A 27,558-nucleotide genomic window follows, 5' to 3' on the forward strand; every position below is an offset into this window, starting at 1 on the left:
GTGTGTGTGTGTGTGTGTGTGTGTGTGTGTGTGTGTGTGTGTGTGTGGAGAGAGAAAGGAAGAGAAAGGAAGGGGTGAAAGGGGAGAAAGAGGAAGAGAAAGCAAGAGACAGAGAGAAAACTATATTTTAAAATAATTGATTTCCTTTGTAATTATACATTTAAAACCATTCTTTTGAGTAGATCATTGGCTCCATTAGCCTGCCTGAGGGGTGCATAAAACAAAAAGTTAAGAAGTCCTGCTTTGAGGTAGAGCCAAGATGGAGGAGAAAAGGCAGGAAGTTGCCTGAGCTCTCCATAGTTTCCCTCACAATGTTAAATCAAGCCTCCAAATGGACTCAGGAGTGACAGACCCACAAAAAGATGGAGTGAAATAATTTTCCAGCTTAAGATAACTTAGACTTCAGAAAAGGCCTAACTCACTTGGGTAAAAGGGGAGCACAGCCCATTGTAAATAGTTCCTGGGCAAGCCAGTGTGAAGCTTTTAGCCACAGCACAGATCAACAACTGAAGCCCTTTGATCCTAGCTCAGCAGGCAAGTGGCACAGCAAGCCAGCTTGGAGGCTTCCAATTCCAGTTCAGAAGGCAAACTGTCAGCCCCAGAACCCAGAGCACAACAGGCATGACTACATCAGGCCATCCCAGCACAGTGGGCAAACTACCAGCATTTGAGACCCCAGCACAGAAATCCAGTGACCAGGCCTCTGGCCCCCAGCACAAGAAGCTTGAGACAGTGCCTCCTGTGCTCCAGGAGCAGAGCTCAACTTTAAAAGTCACAAAATAGGCTAAAAATGAGCAAAAAAAAACCCAGAAAAGAGCCTTGACCATAGAAAGCTACTGTGGTGACAGAGAAGATCAAAACACAAACTCAAAATGTCAAAATGCCTGCATGTGAAACCTCAAAGGGGATCATAAATTGGTCTCAAAGCCCCAAAAGTCTTCTTGCAAGAGCTCAAAAAGGATTTTTAAAATCACATAAGGGAGGCAGAAGAAAAAATGGGAAAAGAAATGAAAAGTATGCAAGAGAGAGTCAACAGTTTGGAAAAGGAAGGACAAAAATTTACTGAAGAAAATAATCCCTTACAAAATACAATTGGTTGGGATGGCTAGGTGGCACAGTGAATAGAGCACCGGCCCTGGAATCAGGAGGCCCTGAGTTCAAATCTGGCCTCAGACACTTAACATATACTAGCCATGTGACCTTGGGCAAGTTGCTCAACCCCAATTGCCTTCCAAAAAAAGCAAAAAAAAAAAAATACAATTGGTCAAATCCAAAATGAAGTACAAAACCTAACTGAAGAACATAATTCCATAAAAATTAGAATTGGGCAAGAGGAAGCTAACAACTCAATGAGATAACAAAAATCAATCAAACAAAATCAAAAAAATGAAAAAACAGCAGAAAATGTAAAATACCTCATTAGAAAAACAACTGACCTGGAAAAGACTTCCAGGAGAGATGATTCAAGAATTACTGGACTACTTGAAAGCCATGATCAATAAAAGAGCCTGGACAGCATCTTTCAAGAAATTATCAAGGAAACTGTCCTGATATCCTAGAACCAGAGGATAAAATAGTAATTAAAAGAATTCACCAATCACCTCCTGAAAGAGATCCCAAAATAAATACTCTAAGGAATATTGTAGCCAAATTTCAGAACTATCAGGTCCAGGAGAAAATACTGTAAGGAGACAAAAAGAAATAATTCAAGTATCAAGGAGCCACAGTCAGGATTACACAGGGCTTAGCAGCTTCTACACTAAAGGATGAGAGTCTAGCTTGGAATATATTTTGGAAGGCAAAGGACCTTGAATTACAACCAAGAATCAACTACCCAGAAAAATCTCTCAGCCTTAAAGAAAGAAATTCAATGAAATAGAGGGCTTTCAAACCTTCCTGATGAAAAGACCAGAACTGAACAGAAAATTCAGTCTTCAAATACAAGACAACAGAAGCATATAAAGGTAAAGAGGAAAGAAAAAAACATACCATACTATCCAGTAAGGTTAAACTGTTATATCCCTACCTGAGAAGAGATACTTATAACTCTTGAGAACTGTATCTTTATTATGATAGTTAAAAGGAGTATACATATACAGAGGTATAATCTGACTTTGATGTGATGATATAAAAAAAATTAAGCGGTTAAAAAAAAGGATTGTATTGAAAGAAGAGGAAAGGGGAAGGCAGAATAGGGTAAGTTACATCACAAGAAGAGGTACAAAAGACCTATTTCAGTAGAGGGAAATAAGGGAGGGGGTGAGCATTGTTTGAACCTTCCCTTACTCTCATTGGATTTGGCTACAATAGGGAAAAACATACATACTCAGTTCGGTATAGAAATTTATCTCACCCTATAGGGAAGGAGGAGGAGAAAGGGGGAAGGGGAAAGGAAAAAAGAAAAGGGAGGGGGAACTGATAGAAGGTAGGGCAGTGGTGGTCAGAAGCAAAACACTGTGAGGAAGGACAGGGTAAAAGGAGAGAGTAAAGTATAAACAGGAGGAAAAATAGCATGGAGGGAAATACACAGTTAGTGTATATCATAACTGTGAATGTGAATAGGATGAACTCTCCCATAAAATGGAAGCAAATAGTAGAATGGATTAAAAACCAGAAGCCTACAATATGTTGCTTGCAAGAAACCCATTTGAAGTAGAAAGATACAAACAGAGTTAAGGTAAAAGGTTGGAGCAGAATATATTATGCTTCAGCTAAAATAAAAAAAAGCAGGGGTGGCAATCCTGATTTCAGACAAAGCAAAAGCAAAAATAGATCTAATTAAAAGAGATAAGAAAGGAAACTACATTGTGCTAAAAGGAGCCATAGAGAATGAAGCAATATCAATACTAAACATATATGTGCCAAGTGGTATAGCATCCAAATTCTGAGAGAAGTTAAGTGAGTTACAGGAAGAAATAGAAAGCAAAACTATCCACTGTGCCCTACTGGAGAGTCGAAGAGGGGATGGGGGAAGATATGGGAGAGAGCAGATTGGGGGAGGGGATATTCAGTGGGAACGCTGTTTTGGGGTGGCGGCTAGGGACAATTAGGGAGAAAATTTGTAATTCAAAATCTTGTGGAAATGAATGATGTAAACTAAAAAATAACAAAAGAGAGGGGAAAAAAAGAAAGCAAAACTATACTAGTGGGGGACTATAACTTCCCCCTCACAAAACTAGATAAATCTAACCACAAAATAAACAAGAAAGAAGTTAAGGAATTGAATAGAATTTAGAAAAGTTAGATATGATAGACAACTGGAGAAAACTAAATGGGGATAGAAAGGAATATACTTTTTTTTTTGGTGGTACATGGCACTACACAAAAACTGACCACATATTAAGGCATAAGACCTCACAATCAAATGCAGAAAGGTAGAAATATTAAATGCATCCTTTTCAGATCATGATGCAATAAAAATTACATGTAATAAATGGCCATAGAAAGATAGATTAAAAATTAATTAGAAACTAAATAATCTGATCCTAAAGAATGAGTCAAACAACAAATCATAGAAACAATCGATAATTTCATCAAAGAGAATGATAATAAAGAGACAACATACCCAAATTTATGGGATACAGCAAAAGCACTACTTAGGGGAAATTGTATATCTCTAAATGCTTCCACATATAAAATAGATAAAGAACAGATCAATGAATTGGGCATGCAACTAAAGAAGCTAGAAAAAGAACAAATTTTAAATCCCCAATTAAATACCAATTTAGAAATCCTGAAAATCAAAGGAGAGATTAATAAAATTGAAAGTAAGAAAACAATTGAACTAATAAATAAAACTAAGAGCTGGTTTTATGGGGGGGAACCCAATAAAATAGATAAACCTTTGGTTAATTTGATTTTTTAAAAAAAGAAGAAAAACAAATTAGCAGTATCAAAAATGAAAAGGGTGAATTCACCACAATGAAGAAGAAATTAAAACAATAATTAGGAGCTATTTTGCCCAACTGTAAGCCAGTAATTAAAAATCTGACAATTTAAGTGAAATGGATGAATCTTTACAAAAAATATAAATTGCCCAGATAAACAAAAGAGGAAATAAAATATTTAAATAACCCCACTTTAGAAAAAGAAATTGAACAAATCATCAATGAACTCCCTAAGAAAAAATCTCCAGGTGCAGATGGATTTACAAGTGAATTCTACCAAATATTGAAAAAAAAAAACAATTAGGAGCAGCTAGGTGGCACAGTAAATAGAGCACTGGCCCTAGAGTCAAGAGGACCTGAGTTCAAATCCAGCCTCAGACACGTAACACAAAAACTAGCCATGTGACCTTGGGCAAGTCACTTAATCCCAACTGCCTTCCAAAAAGCAAAAAAAAAAAAACCAAAAACCAATTAATACCAATACTATATAAACTATTTGGAAAAATGGGAGAAGAATGGGTCCTACCAAAGTCTTTTTATGACACAAATATGGTACTGATAGCTAAACCAGTAATAACCAAAACAAAGATAGAAAATTATAGACTAATTTCCGTAATGAATATTATTGCAAAAAAATTTAAGTAAAATATTAGCCAAGAGATTACAGCAATTTATCGCAAGGATAACACACTATGACCAGGTGGGATTTATACCAGGAATACAGAGCTGATTCAAAAACTATCAGCATAAATGACCATATCAATAACAAAACTAACAGAAATCATATGCTTACTTCAATAGATGCAGAAAAAGCTTTTGACAAAATACAGTACCCATTCCTATTAAAAACACCAGAAAGCATAGGCATAAACAGAGTTTTTCCTTAAAATAATAAGCAGTACCTATCTAAAACCATTAGTAAGAATTATATGTGAGGCAGCTAGGAGGCGCAGTGAATAGAGCACCGGCCCTGGAGTCAAGAGGACCTGAGTTCAAATCTGGCCTCAGACACTTGACACACTTAGTAGCTGTGTGACTTTGGGCAAGTCATTTAACCCCAATTGCCCTCCAAAAAGCAAAAAAAATAAAAATAAAAAAGAATTATATGTAATGGGGATAAGCTAGAAGCTTTCCCAGTAAGATCAGTAATGAAGCAAAGATACTCATTCACCACTATTCTTCAATACTGTACTAGAAATATTAGTTTTAGCAATAAGAAAAGAAAAATAAATTGAAGGAATTAGAATATGCAATGAGGAAACAAAACTATCATTTTTTGAGGGTGATATGATGGTATACTTAGAGAATCCTAGAGAATCAACTAAAAAACTACTTGAAATAATTAACAACTTTAGAAAAGTTACAGGATATAAAATAAACCCACATAAATCATTAGCATTTCTATATATTACCCACAAAGCCCACAGCAAGAGACTGAAAGAGAAATTCCATTTAAAATAACTCTAGACAATATAAAATACTTGGGAGTCTACCTGCCAAGACAAACCCAGGAACTATATGAACACAATTACAAAACACTTCATACAAATTAAACAATTATAAAAATATCCATTGCTCATGGGCAAGCCAAGCTAATATAATAAAAATTACAATTCTACCTAAATTAATTTACTTATTCAGTGCCATACCAATAAAACTACCAAAAAATATTTTATAGAGCTAGAAAAAATATTAACAAAATTCATCTGGAAGAATAAAAGGTCAAGAATATCAAGGGAATTAATGGAAAAAATGCAAAGGAAGGTAGCCTAGCCATACCAGATCTAAAACTATATTGTAAAGCGCCAATCATCAAAACTATTTGGTACTGGGGCGGCTAGGTGGTACAGTGAATAGAGCACCGGCCCTGGAGTCAGAAGAACCTGAGTTCAAATCCGGTCTCAGACACTTAGCACTTACTAGCCAGGTGACCTTGGGCAAGTCACTTAACCCCAACTGCCTACCCTTCCCCCCTCCAAAAAAAAAAGAAAAAGAAAAACTATTTGGTACTGGCAAAGAAATACTATGATGGATCAGTGGAATAGGTTAGGTACACAAGACACCATAATAAATTACTATAATAATCTACTGTTTGATAAATCAAAAGACTCCAAGCTTCTGGGATAAGAAGTAGCTATTTGACAAAAACTGCTGGGAAAATTGGAAAACAGTATGGCAGGAAGTAGGCACAAACCACCATCTCACACTGTATACCAAACTAAAGTTGAAATGGGTACATGATTTAGACAAAAAGGGTGATACCATAAACAAGTTAGAAGAGCAAGGAATAGTTTACCTGTCAGATCTATGGAGGAGGGAAGAATTTATGACCAAAGAAGAGATATAGAACATTATAAAATGCAAAATGGATAATTTTTATTACATTAAAAAATTTTTGTACAAAGACAGTGTAATCAAGATTAGAAGGAAAACAGAAAACTTGGAAACATTTTATAGACAGTGTTTCTGACGAAGGCCTCATTTCTAAAATATACAGAGAACTGAGTCAATTTTATAATACAGGTTATTTCCCCAGTTGATAAATGGTCAAAGGATATGAGTAGGCAGTTTTCAGATGAAGAAATTAAAGCTATCTGTAGTCATATGAAAAAATGCTCTAAATCACTATTGATTAGAGAAACACAAATTAAAACAACTCTGAGGTACCACCTCATATCTATCAGATTGGCTAATATGACAGAAAAGGAAAATTACAAACGTTGGAGGGGATGTGGAAAAATTGGAACACTAATGCACTATTGGTGTAATTGTGAACTTATCCAACCATTCTGGAGAGCAATTTGGAACTATGCCAAAAAGGCAATCAAACTGTGCATACCCTTTGATTGAGTAATACCACTACTGGATCTGTATCCCAAAGAAATCATAAAAAAGGGCAAAGGATACCCATGTACAAAAATATTTATAGCAGCTCTTTTTTGTGGTAGCAAAGAATTGAAAATTGAGAGGATACCCATCAATTGCAGAATGGCTGAACAAGCTGTGGTATATGAATATAATGGAATACTACTGTACTATAAGATATGATAAGCAGGCAGATTTCTGAAAGACTTGGAAAGACTTACATGAACTGATACTGAGTAAAGTGAGCAGAACCAGGAAAACACTGTACACTGCAACAGTAACACTATGCAATGATCAACTATGACAGACTTAATTCTTCTCATCAATACAATGATCCAAGACAATTACAAAAGACTCATGATGGAAAATGCTGTCCACATCCATAGAAAGAACTATGGAGTCTGAAAGCAGATTGAAGTATACTGTTTTCACTTTTTTTTCCTTTTTCATTCTTGTGATTTTTCCCTTTTGTTTTGATTCTTCTTTCACAACATGACTAATGTGAAAATATGTTGTTTAATGTGACTGTACATGTATAACATATATCAGATTGCTTGCTTTCTTGGGGAGGGGGGAAGAAAAGGAGGGAGAGAGAAATATGTGGAACTTAAAATCTTGTAATAGTGAATGCTGAAAACTATCCTTACATATAATTGAAAAAAAAATACTATTGAGTGGAAAAAAACAAAAGAATAAAACCATGTATTAGGGGAAAGAAAAAAAAAGTTCCATTCTGATCTGATCCTCTCAGTTGATAGAGAAGGGAACTGAGGACAGAGAGATAGCATAGCTTGCCTGAGGTCTTACACAGTAAACAGCAATTCTAGGACTCAAACACATCCTCTTCTCCAAATCTAGAGTTCTTTCTACTACACAGAAAAGTGAGTCAGAAAATCTGACCAATGTGAGCAAAAGATCCTTAGTCTTCTCTCTCTATTCATTGTGGGCCTATGCAGAGTTAAATGTACACAAGATGAAATTATACCCAGTAGCTCAATGACCTGGAAAAATTAAAATTCAGATAATAAAAAAAAGCAGACAACTGAATATTCATCTGAATAAATGTTTGCTGACTGAATTCAGAAGGCACAAGGCCTGTTTCTTCTGCCTCCAATCCTGCCCCCCACCACCCTTAATGTATCCTTTCTGAGCACAGGCCAACTGAAGAGCTAGGAAAGGGGCACAGCACAGTACCAGGAAAAAGGGAGAAGTCTGACAGAGATGGAGAGTTACTGACGATCTGTAAGATTAAGGTAATCAATACTACTGGTTGGCCCTCAGCCTGCCCCTTTCCTTTGAAAACTGTCACTTGATGATCTTCGTCTAAGGGATCTGGCAGTTCAGAGGGGAAGAGGAAAAGGCTCTGAAAGTCTTAGCTGGGTCTGAGATAGGGCACTAAGCCCAATGACCCAGTTTACAGCTTGTCAGGTACAGAATCTAGATAACCTGACTATTTCCCTGGGTCAGGAAGATTAATGCATGGCCAGAAATATTATCATTGGTGGTTCTACAATGAGACTTGGACCAGAAAACTCAGGCTCCACATCAGCTTACCTTCACTGAATGATGCTGTTGGATTTGAAGCCTTGTATCCATCCCAGTAGTGCCGTAAAGCTGTGATCAGCCGATGCAGAAAGCATACCATGTACTCCGGTGGGCAGAGAACAGTCAGATTCTAAAGAGAAGCAGAGAACAGCTTGCTACCAATTCTAATCCTAGTGCTTCACAAGAGCAGCTCCAGTTAATACGGTCCCCTCTATTATCAACCCTGATTTCTCCAGTGCAACATTTCTCACAAGCTGACTGTCCCTCCCAAGATATGTCACAGCCACGTGGACAGTAGTAGTCAACTAGCTGGTCATGTCCACATAGTGAGAGCCCCTCTTCTTGGCACGGCCAGGGGGTAGGAGGAAGGGGATACTGGGAGTGAAGGCAGGTCTGCCCTTACAGAACCCCTGGCACAAAGAGGGAGGCAAGGGCCCCAAAGAGAAGCAACATGTCAAGGTGTGCAGGAGGCTAGGATCTGACCCACAGTTAGCTTCCCAAGACACTCACTCTGCTATTTAGAATTTGTCCAGGGGACCTTGCCTTTGACCCCACAGCTCTTTCCCCTTAAATTCTCTAATAGAATTTCCCTGATCCCTGAAATCTCAACCAGGTTGCAAATCTTTGGGGGCTTCTTGGTTTCCCAGTTCAAAGGCCTGCTGCCCAGAACCTGTCCCACTACCACTACCTCTGGATTCTTTTTCACAGAATTCATTTTCCTCTTTTCCTTTCTAATCCATGTGTACATGCTGTTTCCCCCGATAGAATGTAAACTCCTCGAGGGCATGATCCATTCTGTTTTTGTCTAGGATCCCCAGCACCTAGCACAGTGTCTGGCATATTATAGACAATTAATGCTTGTTGATCTCTATGAACATTAGATCACAAAAGTATTCTCTAGTATTTACAAAGGAGAGATAAAATACAAACTTAGAAATAACCCATCAAATAACACAATAGGTATTATTCCTAGGGCTGCTAGGTGACACAGCTGAAGTCAGGAAGACTCATCACAAGCCTCAAGTCAGGAAGATTCATCTTCTTGAGATTAAATCTCACCTCAGACACTAACTAGCTATGTGACTCTGGGCAAGTCACTTAACCAGATTTGCCTTAGTTTCCTCATCTGTAAAATGAGCTGGAGAAGGAAATGGCAAGCCACTCCAATCTCTTTGCCAAGAAAACCCCAAATGGGGTCACGAAGAATTGGACGTGACTGAAATGACTGAGCAACAACAAAATTATTATTGCCATTGTGCAAATGAAGAAACAGATCATGGTAATTAGAAATTCCTATAGAGTAAATCTGTTCTTTACCAGCCAGATAGAGGGGCCCTAAACTTCCAAATCTGCCCCACCTGGCCACTGAGAACACATACAAGTGGCATCTGAGGTTTGTCCCATCTGGGCTTTCTGTACCAAGCTCTCCTACTCCCAGACTCATTCTCAGCAAATAAAGTAGTCTCCTGGAGGCCTGGTGTGTTTGTGGGGCTCCACCCAGTGAATGACCAAATCCTAGAATTCTTTAACTATATTTCCTTTAACTGGTAATCAACCATCCCTCCCCCTCTACTTTTCCAGCTTTAATTTCTATCACTGCCCTCAAAGCTATGTGAAACTAGACTACTCTGTTCCTGCACACACACACACACACACACACACACTGTGCTCTCACGCTGCCTTTCCTTTGTTCACAACGTTTCCTGAACCAAGAACGCCTGCCCTTCCTCCTTCTCTTCACCCATTTAATTCCTACCTGATCTTTGAAGATCTCTTCCAATGCCACCTGTTCCAGGAAGCTTTCTGTTGTCTGTCTTCACCCTGGCTGCTTGTGACCTTTCCCTCATGGACCTCACATAGAATTTTGTTTACCCTTTTCTAAAGCATTTAATATATATCATCGCATATTAAAGTTATTTGTACTTCTTTCTTATCCCCTTACTATGTTATAAGTTACACGAAGGCAAGGAGCATGTAGAATCTATACTTTGTATTTCTCTTAGCGTGGCAGGCACCTAGTAAATGTTTCTGATTCAGCATTGTAAGGTGCATGCGACAGTTCCTATTACCATAAGATCAGAATGATTCAACCCAACTCACCCCAAAATTCAAAGACCCTAACTCTGTACCCAGAACTTCAGTGAAACTCATCTAGGTTCCAAAGGAAGAATGAAGCCTTTGTGGGGCAGGACTGGATGGCAAACAAAAAGCCAGTTCCCCCCGGCCTTTTCCATTGGTGCCACATACACTAGGACCCAAATGGGAGCTCCTGATGAAGTCATCAAGAGGGCCTGTTTCTTCCCCACAAAGGCCAGACCCATAGGAACTCATCCTAGAACTGGGGACATGACTCCACCCTCATTTATAATAATAGCTGACTTTTACAGTGCTTTGATGTTTACAAAGCGCTTTACCTCTGTTATTTCCTTTGATCCTCACAATAACCCTGCAAGGGCTCTTCTTATAGGTAGTTATTCCCATTGTACAGATGAAGAAACAAGTTAATAGAGGCTCAGTAATTTGACCATGATTACCCAGCTAAGTTTTAAGGGCAGGATTCAAACTCAGGTCCCTCTGGACTCATCCCTAATTTACATGATAGGCTACTCAAACCATGCTAAAAGCCAGCAGCACTCAGAAGCATGGAATGTTGGAAAGAGCAGCCTCAAAAGTGGATCTCAACATGGGCCTGAATATCAGCTGCCACTTATAAATGTGCCACATATTGGGGATAGGGAGAGGGACTAGACCTCTGATTGCTCTGGTATGGAAACCTCCCTGGTGAGGGAAGACTCTCCACCTTCCCTGCAGCTTATAGTCTTTAAGAGCTGCCTAGAGCACTGACAGGCTAAATGACTCAGTGTGTGTCCGAAGTGGAACTTGAATCCAGGCCATCCTGGTTCCAACGTTGGTTTTCTCTCCACTAAACCATGCTGCTCTGTTATCTCTATGAGATGAGCAAGTCACTAATATGTCTGGACCTCAATTTCCCCATCTGTGAGAAGAGGAGGTTGGACTAGACTGTGTCTTCCAGTTTTAAATCTAAAATCTCATCATCCCCCTACAACTGAGCTCTTGCTTGGGGGCATGTGCATGACCCCTCATTTGGCAGCCTGGCCCATGAGACTTTTGGGAAGAGAAAGGCCTGCTGCTCACTACAGGCCTTTCCCCTGGGAACTCGGCTCTACTCTGAATGACAGGAGGCATGCTGCAGTGGGGAGCATGCAGGTTCTCTAGTCAGATGGCCTCCGCCCCTAACTGCCTGTGGTCCATTGTCTCATCTGTAAAATGTGGGGGTTGGACTAGATGGCCTCTGAGGTCCCTTCCAGGCCAGAAGGAAACACAGACAAGCAGAACAGCTTTGAAAGTTACATGTTGAATTTATTATATACTTAAAAGGAAAAGCAGATTCTACATCATAGAGATTCACAGTGTTATGTACAATTCTCTTTTACTTTTCCACTTCATACAGGGAAATGCTCATTTTACTTAATGTTAAGTTCCAAATTTTAAAAATTCAAATCCAAATAAAGCCACTTCCTGATTTAGTTCTAGAGCAATCCACAAGCCCCTTTCTTTCTGATAACAGACTCCTAAGGAGGGGGTGACTGCACAGAGAATCACCATGAATAGGGCAGAGAAAGGAAGGAGAAAGGGGAAGAAGAGAAGGGAGAGAACGGAAAAGGAGGGCAAGACAGTTAGCGAGCTCTCAAGCCTATAGCATGGCCCAGTGGAAACGGAACTGGTCCCGAAGTCAGGGGAGGACCTGGATTTGAATCCCAACTTTACTGTGTTTACATATCTCTGAGCAACTCATTTCAGACTCCCTGACCTCATTCAGACCATCCTCATTTATAAAGGAAATATAATACTTGCACTATCCACCTCACAGAGTTGTGAGGAAAGTACTTTGTAAATCTCAGTGTACAAGAAACACTATTTATCAAGAAGTCTCTGCTGGTTACATGTAACAGCAGAGTCAGATTCTGGAAATTCCCGCCCTCTTGCCTCTTCATTGTCTCCAAAGAACCAGCTCTGTGCCAGGAATATCTCTTCGGAGCCCAAGCAATAGCCTTGTCAGAGCTGCCCAAAATGTCCTTTGGCTGGTCCCCAGGGCTGGGCCTTAAGAGTGGGAGGGCCCCCTATCAGCCCCACTCCCCCAGATCCTTGGGCAGGTACTCCCCTAGCCTGAACAAACCACTCACCCCTCGGCTGCTGGCATTCTCTTGCAGGAACTTTCGAAATTTGTTGAGGAAAATGTACCTGGAAGCTTCACCCTGGGAGAGAAGTAAAGCTGGACTGGCAGCAAGAAACAGCCAGGGAAGGGGAATTGATGGTCTCCAACCTTCCACCCACTTACCCATCAACCATAGAAGCATATGAGGTGTTCCTTCCTATAAAAGGGGTCCAACTGTGCACCCCACACAGGGCTCAACTAGGTTGTTCCCAGGTAGAGACAGATCTCTACCAAGATGTATGAACCTGTCTTCTTCCCTCTCTTAGACTTTGGTCTCCCCATCCTGGGTACTAAAGTCCCTGATATTTTACTTTCTATGCCCCAAGAATCCTTCCAGCACTACTATTCTCCCTCATGCAGCCTACTTACCCCATTATGGTCTTGATTATTCAACAGCAACTTCAGGATCTGAACCTGGAGATCTTCTACCACTGAAAGGGGAAGCAGACCATCAGTCTCGATGGCCTGAGTTCAGCTCTAGGTAGGACAGAAAGTACTAGCAGCAAAAGCTACCACCCCTCCTAGAGTGAAACTGAAACAGGAGCCACCAGTCCTCCTGGGAGGCACAGTCTTCCTCAACCATGAGGTAAGCTAGCCCTTCTGGGTACAGATCAGGAAATACTCCCCAACTCCCAGATTCCCCAATGGGAGGGATACTTGGATGGGGACAGGACTATGTAGATGAGGGAAAAGAAGAGAAGAGGTAGAAAGTCCTCCTCAACTGAGGTAGTGGCCCCTGGAGCTCCTCTGGCACCTGCCATAAGGAGAGGAAGATGAGATAGTAGTCAGACCTTCAATTCGTTTCTTGAGTCTTTGGCAACCTCTCTCATATGCCCGCCGTCTTAGCCGCTCCTCAGCACTCTCTTCCTTCACCTCCTTAGTCTCCTTGCCCTGAAGTAAGGAATGAGAGAGCCCCCATAAATATGACTAAGACCTGAGTAAGGGCAGGTAGGGATGTAGCCTCAGAACAAGATTCCTCCAGCCCAAGACAGGGAAGCCAGAGGATTTCATACACCCACTGTAATGGTACCCTAAAGGTGCTATGATTGGACTATCTCTTCTTTCCCAAAACATAACCAATGTAGGGACATCAGCCTTGCTGGGAACCTCTAACCCAGCAAGGCAGCAGGCTCCTGGTACCCATGTTGGGCACAGCATCCACAGAACTAGCTGAGGAAAGCATATATGGAGACTCACTCAGGTCAAAGCTCTAAAACTCTATATTCAATTGGTCAGAGAGCTCAGCTCAGACCCAGCAAGATTCCCCATGGGCATCATGATATCTCACTAGGGTGTCTTTCCTATAAATACCCCAGCCTGAGATACCCTTCTTCTGTGCATATACAGAGAATATGTAGCACTTTAGTCTTGATCAGCAAAACTTCTCCTCCTAAAAAGGCAGCCTGGACTCAAAAATACTATATGTTTAATGTCCTACACACAACAGCAGAGAAATGAGTGTTGGAACCCTGGCTGACAAAGCAACACTACTCCCTTCTCTCTCTTGATTAAGGGAATCTCTGAAGTTAGGACAGGAGACAGAAAGTGGTCCTTCACATTGGTGACCCCTGCCCATTCCCCAATTACTAAAGGTATTGCAACTTAAAGCTTTTACAGTCCCCTTGACAGAGGTATGGAGGCAGGATGAGGCTTCTTTTCCCATCTCCTAAAGCAATGGACTCCTCCCTTCACACCCATCCCCCAGTGGTCTGGGTATTTGGCACTGGAGTGGGGGGAAGAGGGGGTAGGGAGGGAATTGTCACTTTTTAAACTTTCCCACTGGCCAAGTAGGAGGAGATGGAAGAGGTTTAGACCCTAAACTGGCTGACTGGCTCAGAGGGTGGTGGGGACCAGGATTCTCTCTGAAGCTATTTATGTGATATCATCTCAGAAGATCCCCATTTGGCTTTCCTTATCAGAAGCCCAGAAGGCCTTTCTGTCCAGCCAGGAGCTCCCCTCACTCTGGCCAGGCAGGGGTGGGAAGGCAGCTGTCTACCTCTTTATTAAAGCGATTGGGCCACCACGTGGTGGGGATGAGTTCCTGAAGGCCGGCCTCCTCCACTCGCAATGGACTCTTGATGTAGAAGAAAACCACAGAGCGAAGCACATCAAAGCTGTAGAGAGGATAGCTAAGGGGTTAGGCCAGAGTGTGATGTAGCCTGAGTGTGTAGTACACAGCAACTCCCAGAGCTCAGCCCTCAGCAGCACTGGCTCCTCCCATCCCCTCCACCCCACCCACAACTGATCTGAGTAGACAGACTATCATGTGAGCTTAGAGACACAGAAGACTACCCTAAATTAAAAAACAAACTTTCTCTGTTTGGCTTGTCACAATGCCTGAACTCTCCATTACAGCTTTATTCTTTTGGATTTTAAGAGGTTATGTAGGGGGCAGATAAGTGGCGCAATGAATAGAGCACTGGCCCTGGAGTCAGGAGGACCTAAGTTAAAATCCGGCCTCAGACACTTAACACTTACTAGCTGTGTGACCTTGGGCAAGTCCAACCCCAACTGCCCTCTAAAAAGTAAAAATTAAAAAAAAAAAAAAAGAAGTTATCTAGATTTCAAGAGTTCTTGTTAATATTCAAATACTTGAGAAGGGTCTCACACAGGCAATAATAGTTTAATAAGATAATCAGACACTCTACAGCCAGGATACTTGGCTGAAAGCAAGGCCTTGTTGTGCAGGAGGGTACCAAAGATAAACTTCCAATCTGGTTATACAAGGGTCCTGGTTCACATTTCCCAAAGAGGACCCTTAACTCTGCTTACTCCCCCAAAGAAGCCATCCCTCACATTTGTACAAGTTTTCACAGCCATTATATTTCCTTGTTCATCTTCATGGTAATTCTAGGAAACTGGTAGAGCATGTATTAATCAGCCCCATTCTATAAATGAAGCTCAGCTTCTGAAGTAGCCTGAAGGTCATCCTCTGAGGCCTCCGTATGGCACAAGGGGCCCCACTGGGTGTCTAGGAGTTATGTTCACAGAGGTTTCCAAGATAAGCCAAGTTCTATTAAACTGGAAGAAAATGACTTCCAGGACAGATTGTATCTGGTCATCACCATCAGGCCAGCCATCAGCATGGGAACCAGCAACTCAGGAAACAAAGAAAAATACAAAATGGCCCTCAGGACTATACTTCACCATTCTGCAGCATCACTGGAAGAGCAGGAGAAAAGGAAGCCGAGGGTGCTCAATCATTTTTCAGACTGTCTAGAAACATTAATTTCACTGTTAGTACTCTACATGTTAGAGACTTGCCCAAATACCAAGAAACTCACACTCAAATAATGCTTTTCTAAAGCACTTTTAAGGATGTGAACAGATCTGACTTAACCTTCATCTCCTGATTCTTTCCCTCCATACCCTGCCACCCTCTCCTGCTCTGCCAGTCTACCAAAGCCCATCTCTTAAACTCTTCCTGAGGCACCAACGAACCCAGTCATTACAGTTCTCTCCCTGCTGAGCAGAGCTCGGGAGGATGGAGAGGAGCAGACATTCAGAAGAGTAGAGTACTACAGTGACGGTCATGTTCTCTCCCATTGCTGCAGTCCTCTGAGCTAACCTACTGTTTAAAACAAAGCAATAAAAAAAAGTCACTCTAAAGTTGTTCTACTTCCTTGGGTTTTTGGGGGAGCCTTGTATTTTCCTGTACTTTTCTGGAGGGTGGTGGAGGCCAGAGAAGAGGCTAAGCAGAACAAAGAGATCAAAGAGGGACAAAAGACACAGACTAACCAAGTGAGGGCCCATCCTTGAGAGCACCCTGGCAGAGATGCAGAGCTTGACAGAGTTTGGATGGGGTGTAGGCCTGACTTCTGGTAATGCTTCATTCTGCACTTTTCTAATGAAGTTATCATGAAGCATTGCACATTGTATTTGTGAATTATCTCGGTATGTGACTATAAAATCCATGAGGGCAGGAGCAATGTCTCATCTAAACTTCTCATTTCCCCCAGAGCCCATCCCAGGCCTCTACACACAGTGAAGTCTTCATAAATGTTTGCTGAATGAACAAATGAAGAAACACATAGATACTGACATCAGGAAACTCCAGCTGAGTCCCTGTCATCAGAGCCACAGCAGATGGAGTCCTGGCTATGGCTCACAGGGGAAGGCAGGAGAAAGGGCCTCAATTTCCCAGGCATTTCCTTCTCCTAGCCCAAACTAAACACAAGAAAATACTCAGAAGCAAAACAGGAAAACAAAGGATAAATAACATACTTTCCTCCTCTTATCTTTTCACAATGAATTCTGGTAAAACAATCTACAATTGATTAAAAACCATTAAGACTGATTCTGACAGTCAGTCCCCCATTTTTGAACAGGGATAAAGGGCACAAGTTTGGGAAGCTGCCTACTGTAGCTGCCTCCCCACCACACTTCCCAGGCACCTTTAGAGAAATGCCTATTTCATATAACATAGAGCACAGTTTACTACTTTGCATTCTTCTGTATTTCTTTTTCTAGAAATAACTTTGAGGCATTTCATAGAACAAAGCAGTAGAGTAGCATATTATTTTAAGTTTGCTTATTTTGTAAGAAAACTCTCTCTCTCATGCACATCTCTAAACAATGCTAAATGAGACGGTATGTAACCTAAATGCACAATAGAAAAAAACTCAGAAAGGAAATAAAAGTATAATTCTCTGAATTCCAAAATAAAACTGGTCAGTCTTTAAAGTCCCCCCCCATCCCCTACCCCCAAAATCCACAGCAAAATGAGAAGTTGAACTAGATGACATCTGGGTCCTTTTTAGCTTTGACATTCTAGGATTTATGTCCTAAGGTCTCTTCTATTCTTAAATATTTTATTCCAGGGCTCCTCATTCTCTCCTCTTTTAAGGGTAGTGCCAGACACTTGGAAAACAATTAGGAGCACAGCCTAACCTTATGTTTCCTCCTTTCCAACCAAATACAAGTCTCCAAGCCTGCACCTAGAGAAGCAGGCTGCTCCCTGATGGCATGACCCCAGCTTGTGGCCCAGTGGCTCTAATGCAGATGGTTCCTACTGTTCATGCACAGGGAATAGAGTGAGAGTGAGTAAAAAACCAAGGATACAGGACATTGTTAAGCAGAAACTTCCTGGACTTCTCATGCTTCAAGATAGCAATGGTAAGATGAAGGTAGTGCATCTAGAAATGAAAAGAGAATTAAATAAAATGAGAGGCAGCTAAGGGGTACAGTGGATAGAGAACCAGCTTTGGAGTCAGGAAGACTTCAATTGAAATCTGTCCTCAGACACTTATTGGCTATAAGACAGTGGGCAAGTTACTTAACCTCTGTTTGCCTCAGTTCCCTCATCTGTAAAATCAGGATAATAATAGGCTCCTATCTACCATGGTTATTTCAAGGATCAAATGATATAATAATTGTACAGCTCTTAACACAGATCCTGGCGCATCATCATCAAACTGAAAGAGGTCTGGCTAGCAAAGCAAAGCAAAATGCAGTGGAGGACAGCAAGGAAAGACATTCAGGAGGGTATGATGGCTCAGAATATAGCCCAGGCTATAGACATTAATATTCAATGTCATTAATCTCTGCAACCCCACCAACCTAGCACTAGCCTAGCCACAAACCTGATCTACCCCAAGGAAACATGAGAAAATCCTTCACATTGGGCCTCAGGGACTACTTCTATGCCCACTCACCTGTAAGCTCAGGTCTGGGATGATGGGGGAAAACCTGTAGGCACGGAGTAGCGACATCATCAGCTGCTTGAGGCACTCCTGTACCTCATAATCCTGAGGGGAGAAAAAAACCCAGGTGCAGCCCAGGGAGGCATAGAAGAACTCAAGGGATGAGCCAGAGCCTGCCAATCCCTTTCCAGCTCAAACATTCTATAATTTTGTAACTCACCTCCATGAGGAGCCACATAAGATCCAGGAGCTGCTGGATGAGGGGGTAAGACTCCACTGACCCATCTCTATCCAGGATGCTCAGGAGAAATTTCATGAGAACCTCTTCCACTAGGTATGCTTTGCACTATGTATAACAGAGGAGGAGGAGAGATTAATACAAACTGAACACCTAGATCCCAGAAGCACTCATGCCTCAGGAGACTGGGTTTTTGTATTTCTAAGTAATGGGCTCTTATTTGCCTCAGAGTCGGAAGTTTACTGAATGTGCTCAACCTTGTCTCAGGCACCCAAGGGGAATACAAAGAAATATAAGAAATGGTCTCTGACCTTTAGAAATTTAAAAATCCAGTTAAAAAAACAACAAAAATATTAAGTTATTTTAAAAGATTTTTTTTGCCAGTGAATATAATTTAGTCTTTCTGTGGCCATTTTCTCTCTTTTCTTTTTTAAAATTATTTATTTATCCTTTTTTTTATTCCAAATTCTCTCCCTATGGTCCCTCCCCCACCCACTGAGAAGACAAATAATATGGTATCAACCATACACACGAAATCATGCAAAACATTTCCATATTAGCCATGTTATACATACAAAAAAAAAACAAGAAAAAAATGAAGTGAAAAAAATTATACTTTAGTTTGCACTCAAAAATTCATCAGTTCTTTTTCTTGAGGTACACAGCATTTTTTATCATAAGTCCTTTGGAATTTTATCAGATCATTGTCTTAATAAGAGTACCTAAGTCTTCCACAACTGATCATCCCTACAAAATTGTTATTATATGTACAACATTCTCCTACTTCTGTTCACTCATTTTACATCAGTTCATACAGGTCTTACAAAGTTTTTCTGAAACCATCCCTCTCATCATTTCTTGCTTTTTGGAAGGCAACTGGGGTTAAGTGACTTGTCCAAGGTCACATGGCTAGTTTTTGTGTTAAGTGTCTGAGGCCGGATTTGAACTCAGGTCCTCCTGACTCCAGGGCCAGTGCTCTATTCACTGCACCACCTAGCTGCCCCTACCTCTCATCATTTCTTATAGCATGATCACAATCACATAGCACAACTTGTTCACCCACTCCCCAATTAAGGGGCATATGCCCTCAATTTCCAATTCTTTGTCATCACAAAAAAAGTTTCTGTAGATATTTTTGTGCATGTTGTCCTTTTCCTTTTATTTCTTTAGGATACAGACCTAAAAGTGGTATTGCTCGTTAAAAGATTATGCAGTTTTATAAACCTTTAAGCATAGCTCTAAGTTGCTCTCCAGAATGGTTGGATCAGTTTACAACTACACCAATAGTGCATTAGTGTCCCAATTTTTCCACATACCCTCCAACATTTGTCATTTTCCTTTTCTGTCATATTAGCCAATCTGATAGGTGTGAGGTGGTACCTCAGAGTTGTTTTAATTTACATTTCTCTAATCAGTAGTGATGTAGAGAATTTTTTCTTATGACTATAGAGAGATTTGATTTCTTCACCTGAAGAAATCTGTTCATATCCTTTGACCAATTGGGAAATGGCTTTTATTTTTTAAGAATTGACTCAGTTCCCTATACAACTGAGAAATAAAGCCATTATCTGAGAAATTTGCTGTAAAAATTTTTTATATTACTTTATTGTCCATGTTACCTTTTAGCATAATGTGGTTTCCCCGAATCTCTCTTTTAATTAGGTCTATTTTGGCTTTTTCTTTGTCTGAAACTGTGACTGCTATCCCTGACTTTTTTACTTCAGCTAAAGCATAATAGATTACAGCCCCTTATTTTAATTCTGTGTATGTCTTTTTGTTTCAAGTCTGTCTCTCAACATGTTGCTGGATTTTGGTTTTTAATCCATTCTGCTATCTGCTACCATTTCATGGGTGAGTTTATCCCATTCACATTTCAAAAGATCTGTGATTTCATTCATTCGAATACTACCCCACTGACATAAAACACAACCCCCCACACTTCAATGGATGGTTTTATAAGTTACTGTAGCCTCCTCTCCCCCCCACCCAAAATCCATCACCTGGTGGTCAAACCTTAGGTGATGAATCTACAAATTTTGCTAGGCTGGTCCTCTAACAACAAGCAGTACATCACCTACTCCAAATATATATGAAGTCCTTATAGTTTAGTAGGATTCATCAGTTTGGTATAACCTTTGAGAACCTGGAGTCACTTCCATGCCATGATGAGGTACATATCAGGGTAGGACTTCGGTAGAGAAAGTGGATAAGACTGAGGGAAAGGACTGCCGTTTCTGTATCTCTGAGGCAAAGTGTCTTAATAAATATTTGTTAATATGAACTAAACAGATGGTGAAGTAAGCAGAATCAGGAAAACAATATACACAGTAATTATAACAATGTAGATGGAAAGAAGAAAAAAATGAAACTTGATGCTGTGTAATTATAATGACCAAGCTTGTTTCTGAGACGGCTTGAACTAAAGCACTTCCCCTACTTATTTGCAGAGGTGGAGGACTATGCTTGCAGAATATTGCATATATTGTTAGACAGTTGATATACATTGATAAGTTCTGCTGAAAATAAATCAATCAACAAGCATTTAGCAAACACTATGTGCCTGAAATTGTCAAGGGAGATAATATGTATCTCTATGAACACAAAATAAAAGGTAAAATGGGGAAATCAGTAGAGGCTTCATGTAGACAGAGGTTGACAAGCTGAGCTTTGAAGGAAAGTAGGGATACTCAGAGGTAGAAAGGAGGAAAGTACACATTCCCAGCATGAGGGACAGTTTGTAAAAAGGCAGAGAGATGGGATCTAGAATGCTGTATATGAGGAACAGCAAGAAGGTGGTTTGGCTGGACTTTGTGGTAAGGAGAGCAAAGTACAATAAACCTGGAAAAAATGGCTGGGGCCAGGTTGTGACAGGCTGGCAAAACCAGAGGAGTTTACATCTTATCCTGGGGCAATAAGGCATCACTAGAGGTTACTGAGCAAGGGAGTAACATAGTCATGCTCATACTTTAGGAAATCATTCTAACAGCTGTGCAGAGCATCATGCACAGACCTGATCATAGCCTCATTACCAGCAACCTACGACATGGTGACACAAACAACTCTGAGTCCCAGTGAATGAAACCTAATAAGGTGGAGAGAGCACTGACGATGGAGTCAGAGGGTAGGGGTTTGAATGCTGCCTCTGCTGCTTCTTACCTGTGTGACCCAGGGTTAGTCACTTACCCTCCCTGGGCTGCAGTCTCCTCAGCAGTAAAACAAAAGGGTTGGCCTACACAGCCTCTGAAGTCCCTTCCATTCTAGATCTATGATCCTACCATCTATGACCTTATAATCCAACAAAAAAACTAAAGGCCTAAAAACACCATCTCTCCTGGGAAAAGGAAGGAAGATAACTTGTCTCATAATTCAAGTCAATGTTTCTTAAACAATACCTATGACATGCAAGGAATGATGCTAGGAATGGCCCCCCCCCAAGGAGGCCAAGACAAAACAGAACATTCCTGGCCTTTAGGGAGCTTATAGAAGGAGCTTTTGATACTTGCTGAGAGGAAGTGGGGGAGCTTCTCCCCTCTTCCCACCCCCTCAGATCCCCAGCCTATATCAAACTGAGTTTGCATCCTAGGGTCAGCAAAGCCAAGCTCAGGAGCATGGGAAAGCATCATCAGCAAAGGAGGAAAAGAACTGAAGGCCTATGACACTCACCATGAGTGGTGCAAAGTGGTTGAAGATATGTGCCATGGTGATCAGCACTGTGGGTTCTCCCCGAAGCTGCCATGTTGAACTTTCTCTCTCCACCAGCTTCCCTTCCTGCAAGGAGGGCAGCTCACAAGGTGGGAGCCAAGAGGGTAGACCCTTGGCCCTCATCCTTTTACCTCTTTTTGGTCTAATTCCTTATTCTGAGATAACTCTGGCTTTCTCAAGCTACATACTTCAGAGAGACCATCCCAACCCCAGTCCAAAGCCTCACCACTGGGTCCAATCCCAACTGCAGGACATTCTTCAGGTAACCAAGAAGCTTATGAGCCTTGACCAGGTCAGTTGTAGGGGCATCTTGTAGGGGTTGATAACCCTCCATTGGATATGTAGCAAGGAGTTAAGTGGAAAACTTAACAAGGTTGAGAGAGGAGGACCCTCCTGTTGGCCAGGCCAGGAAATGAACTGGGGCTCAGGAGTCTTGGGTCAAGACGTTCAGCAGATAATCTAAGAGCTTCAAACCTTTTGCAACAACAAGCTCCTCAAGGTTGTGGCTGGGAGGCCCCTGGCTTGCTGCTATGGGTTTTTTTGGTTTTCTTTTGTGTTTTTTTTAAAAGGATATCGCAGTGGCCGGCTGCCAAAGTTGAATGCAACAGACTCTTTGAAAGAGAGGCTGATAGCTGGAAAATAGGCCATTCCAGAGCCCCTGGTGATGTTGTCAAAAGCAGTTCCCAGAGAGACACCATTCCTGGGACAGAACAATAAAAACAAGCATTTATTAAGTACCTAATGTATTTGGAGCACTAGATTAGTTATCAGGGGAGACACAAAGTTTAATTAAGACATAGTTCCTACCCACAATAATCTTGGAGAACAGAAGCAATGGCAGGGAAGAACCAGGGACTAAAATGATCAGCCCTGCTGGGCAGATTGTACCCATTTAGAACAGAACAGAAAGAAAAAGGTGGAACGCTGAGCAAATGGAGATAATCTCACTCGTACTAGGCTCACTGAAAAGCCTAAGATTACACCTGAGAATCTCAGACTAAATCACTCATGGGGGAAAAATGAATGTTACATGGATAGCTGTTTGGATATCAACAGAATATGATGTAATCTCTCTCTTTTGAGCAAACATTTCTTTGAAACTTTTGAGCTACAGAAGGGGAGTGTGGTATGGCGGGGCAGGGGGAAAGAACACTTGATTTAAGAGTCATAAGATCTGAGCTCTAGCTCTGAACCTGACATTTAAACTTTCTGAGACTCAGTTTCCTCATTTTACAAATTTATAGAACCTAACTCATGGGACTATTGTGAAGAGGTCTGTGAACCTTAAAATGCCACAGACTTATGAGCTACTGTTATCAACAGCTGGCACAGAGTCTTGTCCATGTTAAGTGCCCCAGAAATGTTTGTCTGAATGAATAAATGAACAGATACATGCATGGATGAATGAACAACACAAAAATACATGTGTCATGGGCTTGGGGGATATTAGTGGATAGATATCTCTCAGCACATCAAGGGGGCAAGATGTTGGGTACTCATGAGACAAAAGGTAAGGGCAGCAGCAACACTGCCCCAGACAACTGTGTTATCAAGAACAGAGGCCAAATTTCCATACATTCAATCTGGGCTAATTATCCTCTTCCCTTTAAGGTACAGGGCCCACCGTGCCCTGCTCCTTTTAAGTTCCCTCAGGCTTTTCCTAAGAGTAAGGATAGGGGTGGCCAGGTGACACAGTGAATAAGAGCGCCAGCCTCGGCGTCGGGAGACCCAGGATCGATTCCATCCTCAGATACTTGGCACCCACACAAAATAACTGGCCGTGTAACCTTGAGCAAGTTACTTAACCCCAACTGCTTTAAAAAAAAAAAAGAGTAAGGATAGGGGTACATGAAATCAACTGGCCAACCATTCTTAATTTCAAGTCAAGGAATGATCAGTAAGATAACCCAACTTATGGCTCAACAGTGCCTCCCAATTCCTTGGAATACCTCAGAAGGAGTTAAGAGAGACTCCTATATGCCCCATTATAGCTATAGATATATCCCTCTGTCCTTGATAGACTGTGATCAATCAGTGATCTTATGAGCAAAATAGAGTGGTCCTACTTCCCCAAAGGAAAATGAAAGTCTACAGATTTTCAGGCCAAGGGGCCATGTCCCATCTCTATGGGAAGGCCCAAGCATATAATAATAAATATCACTAAGACTACTAAAATAATAAAAATCATTAAAGCCTCACAGTCAGAAGGAACCTACAAACTGCTAGAAGCATAGATCAACAATCTGTCAATAGCAGGGAAGCGCTGGATCTCTCCTCCCTCTATCCAGGTAGGAAGGCAAGCAGGAATCTCAGCTTCAGGTAGAGAAAAGCAAGGTCTACAAGACAAAAGTTTAAGGTGCAAAAAGACTTACAGACAAAAGGCAATGGTTCCCTCATCCAGGTCAATCAGACAACTCACAATGTCTCCAGCTGCCCATGACTGTCAAGAGAAAGGGAAGGTCATTGGTTAGAAAGACACATTTCAGAGGTTCACAAAGATATATCCTACCTGAAACAACAGGGCAAGGCTGGCTGGATAGTCAAGGAAAAACACTGTTTTTCCCAATCCTCTATTAAAGCACTGGGTTCCATAACAGGGAAGGGTTCTGATACTTCCTAGGTCTATGTGCAGGATAAGCCTTATCAATAACCAATTCCTGGGTCCAAAGGAAACCTGATCCAGAGCCAAGGAATTAGGGGAACTCCCACCATCTCTAAATAAGACCTCTCTACTGTCTGCAACCCATGAGCAACAATGCACCAGCTGCTCCAATTCCTCCCCTATGGAATATGTTGGAAGCACAGGCTTTAGGACAGAAGAGATGGGGAGGGGAGGCAAGGAAAAGGAAGGATACAGTAAGATGAGCAAGTGGCTGGTGCATAAACATTAGATGGAGGTCAGAGGAAGCACATGGCTCCAGCTGGGGAGACAGGGTGCAGAGTTGGACCAGATAGGACTCACAGACCCATAATCAGACTACAGTACCTATGTCTCCAAGCTTCCAGGAGGATACTCACTTTGCCATAATTAGTTGTGGTCACATTCCACTTACGCACTCTGTTACCATCATAAGCATAAGAGTCAGGTGTGTCTCCAACTCCCTCCTGCATAGAAAAAAACAATGAAGATATAAGAGTTCCTTCCCCCACTCTGAAAACAACAAACATTTCTTAAGTGCTTTCTGTGTGCAGAGCACTATACTGGATACTGGGGAAGCTATGGTTTAAATGAGACACAAGAAATCTGCTTTCCAGGAGCACATTAGACTAGAAATGGGGATAAACAACCATTCTGGAGAGCAATTTGGAACTATGCCCAAAGGGCTATAAAAATGTGCATCCCCTTTGACCCAGCAATATCATTTCTAGGGCTGTATCCCAAAGAGATCATACCAGTGGGAAAAGGACCCATATGTACAAAAATATTTATAGCATCTCTTTTTGTGGTGGCAAAGAATTGGAAATCAAAGGATTGCCCATCAATTGGGGAATGGCTAAATAAGTTGTGGTATATGAATGTAATGGAATACTATTGTGCTGTAAGAAATGATGAACTAGGGGCAGCCAGGTAGCACAGCGAGTAAGAGCACCAGCCCCAGTATCGGGATGACCTGGGGATCGAATCTGGGCTCAGTCACTTAGCACACACCCAGAAACACCTGGCCATGTAACCTTGAGCAAGTTACTTAACCCCAATTGCTTAGGGGCGGCCAGGTGGCTCAGCGAAGAAGAGCACCGGCCCCAGTGTCGAGATGACCTGGGGATCGAATCCCGGGCTCAGATACTTAGCACCACACCCAGAAATAACTGGATGTGTAACCTTGAGCAAGTTACTTAACCCCAACTGCTTTAAAAAAAAAATGATGAACAGGTGGATTCAGAAAAACCTAGAAAGACTTATATGAACTGATGCTGAGTGAGGGGAGCAGAACCATGAGAATTTTGTATACAATTACAAACACATCGTATCTGTGATGACTAACTTTGATGGACTGGGCTCATCTCAGCAATGCAAGGTTATAAAGACAACTCCAAAGAACTCATGATGGAAAAGGCTATCCACATGCAGAGAAAGATTTACAGAGTTCAAATGAAGATTGAAGCAAACTACTGGCGTTTTCTCTCTTTTTTGTTTTGTTCCTTCTTTCTCATTCATTCCATTGGTTATAATCCTTCTTTACAACATAACTAATGTTTAGTGTGCAGGTATTTGTAGAACCTATATCAGAATGCATGCTGACATAGGGGGGAGGGAAGAAGAGAGGGTGGGGGAGGAAATTTGGAACTCAAAAGCTTGTGGAACTGAATGTTGTAAACTAAAAGTAAATAAATAAGTAATTTTAAAATGGGGATAAGACATCAACATGACTATAATATACAATATTACAGGATAAATGTATTAGAGAGTTACAAAATAAAGTCATGAGTAAGGGAAATACATAGCAGCAAGATGCAGCAGTCCCAGGATCTGCAGCCACCAGCTCAGCTGCTCAAGGACTTGGAAGCTGAAACACTGGGGATTCAGCAGCTCCAAGAAAACAGGACTATGAAACAGCTGGGCAGGACCCACCTTCTCTCCTGGTACTGCAGTCATACATGTTCACAATGAAGTAATTATTGACTCTTCCCTCTCCCTCAACCCCCAAATCCAATCAACTGTCAACTCATGTGGATTCTCAATATCATCTCTCCCATCCCTTCTCTATGCTCACATGGCTGCCGGTGTCCTCTTTCGGGCCCTCGTTACCTCTTGCCCAGATTGCCCAGCACCTTATCTGTACTGTTTCCAAGTTTCTTCCCTCTCCTGTCCCTCCTCCACACAGCTTCTAAACTCATGCATCCAAAGCGCAAGTCTCATCATCTTACTGTTCTTCTCAAGAGGCTCAGGGATTTCCTATTGCCTTCAGAATAAACACAAACTCCTCCCCTTCAAAATCTGACTCCTACCTGTCTTTCCATAATTATTTCACACAACTCCCCTAAGGAAGCTAGATGTAGGTAGGAAGAGTGCTGGGCTTGGAGTCAGAAAGACCTGAATTCAAATCTGACCTCAGATATTTCCTAGCTACGTGACTCTGTTCAAGTCACTTTGCCTTTGTTTCCTCAACTGTAAAATGGGAATAATTACAGCACCTACTTTGCAAGGCTGTTGTGAGGATCAAACAAGACAATATTTGTAAAGTGGTCAGCACCTGGTGCATAGTAGGCGGTATCTCAATATTTATTTCCTCCCCTCATCCCCACCCCACTGTGCCCTTCACACACTCTCTGGCCTAGCCAAGTCCACAAACAACAGTCCATCTCCTGCTTCCATGGGTTTCTCCTGAGTTCTCTATCCTTCTTGTCTCTCTTTTTTAGAAAATGTGCCTCCCTTGGAGTGCTACCTCCTCACTAAGTCCTTTCCAACTCCCTCCATTGTTAATGCTCTCTACAAACATCCTC

General features: G+C 41.5%; 1 protein-coding gene across 2 annotated transcripts in view; it reads right to left on the minus strand.

Moving 5' to 3' along the window:
* The window catches only part of RNF123 (ring finger protein 123), a 116,201-nt gene that overhangs the window by 62,043 nt on the left and 26,600 nt on the right, over positions 1–27,558 (minus strand). For both annotated transcript variants that reach the window (XM_069095703.1, XM_069095704.1), the window contains exons 8-20: positions 25,135–25,221; positions 24,489–24,556; positions 22,685–22,816; positions 22,343–22,451; positions 22,078–22,182; positions 18,397–18,522; positions 18,189–18,281; positions 17,596–17,669; positions 14,531–14,648; positions 13,326–13,425; positions 12,904–12,965; positions 12,503–12,574; positions 8,307–8,427 (exon numbers count right to left, since the gene is read on the minus strand). In XM_069095703.1, coding sequence (XP_068951804.1) covers positions 8,307–8,427; positions 12,503–12,574; positions 12,904–12,965; positions 13,326–13,425; positions 14,531–14,648; positions 17,596–17,669; positions 18,189–18,281; positions 18,397–18,522; positions 22,078–22,182; positions 22,343–22,451; positions 22,685–22,816; positions 24,489–24,556; positions 25,135–25,221 — 1,267 coding nt within the window. The remainder of the gene's footprint in view (positions 1–8,306; positions 8,428–12,502; positions 12,575–12,903; positions 12,966–13,325; positions 13,426–14,530; positions 14,649–17,595; positions 17,670–18,188; positions 18,282–18,396; positions 18,523–22,077; positions 22,183–22,342; positions 22,452–22,684; positions 22,817–24,488; positions 24,557–25,134; positions 25,222–27,558) is intronic.

This window comes from Petaurus breviceps, unplaced genomic scaffold, assembly GCF_028583685.1.
Source record: "Petaurus breviceps papuanus isolate PSGF00001 unplaced genomic scaffold, PetGlider_PUasm1.0 227, whole genome shotgun sequence".
NCBI classification, from domain to species: Eukaryota; Metazoa; Chordata; class Mammalia; order Diprotodontia; family Petauridae; genus Petaurus; species Petaurus breviceps.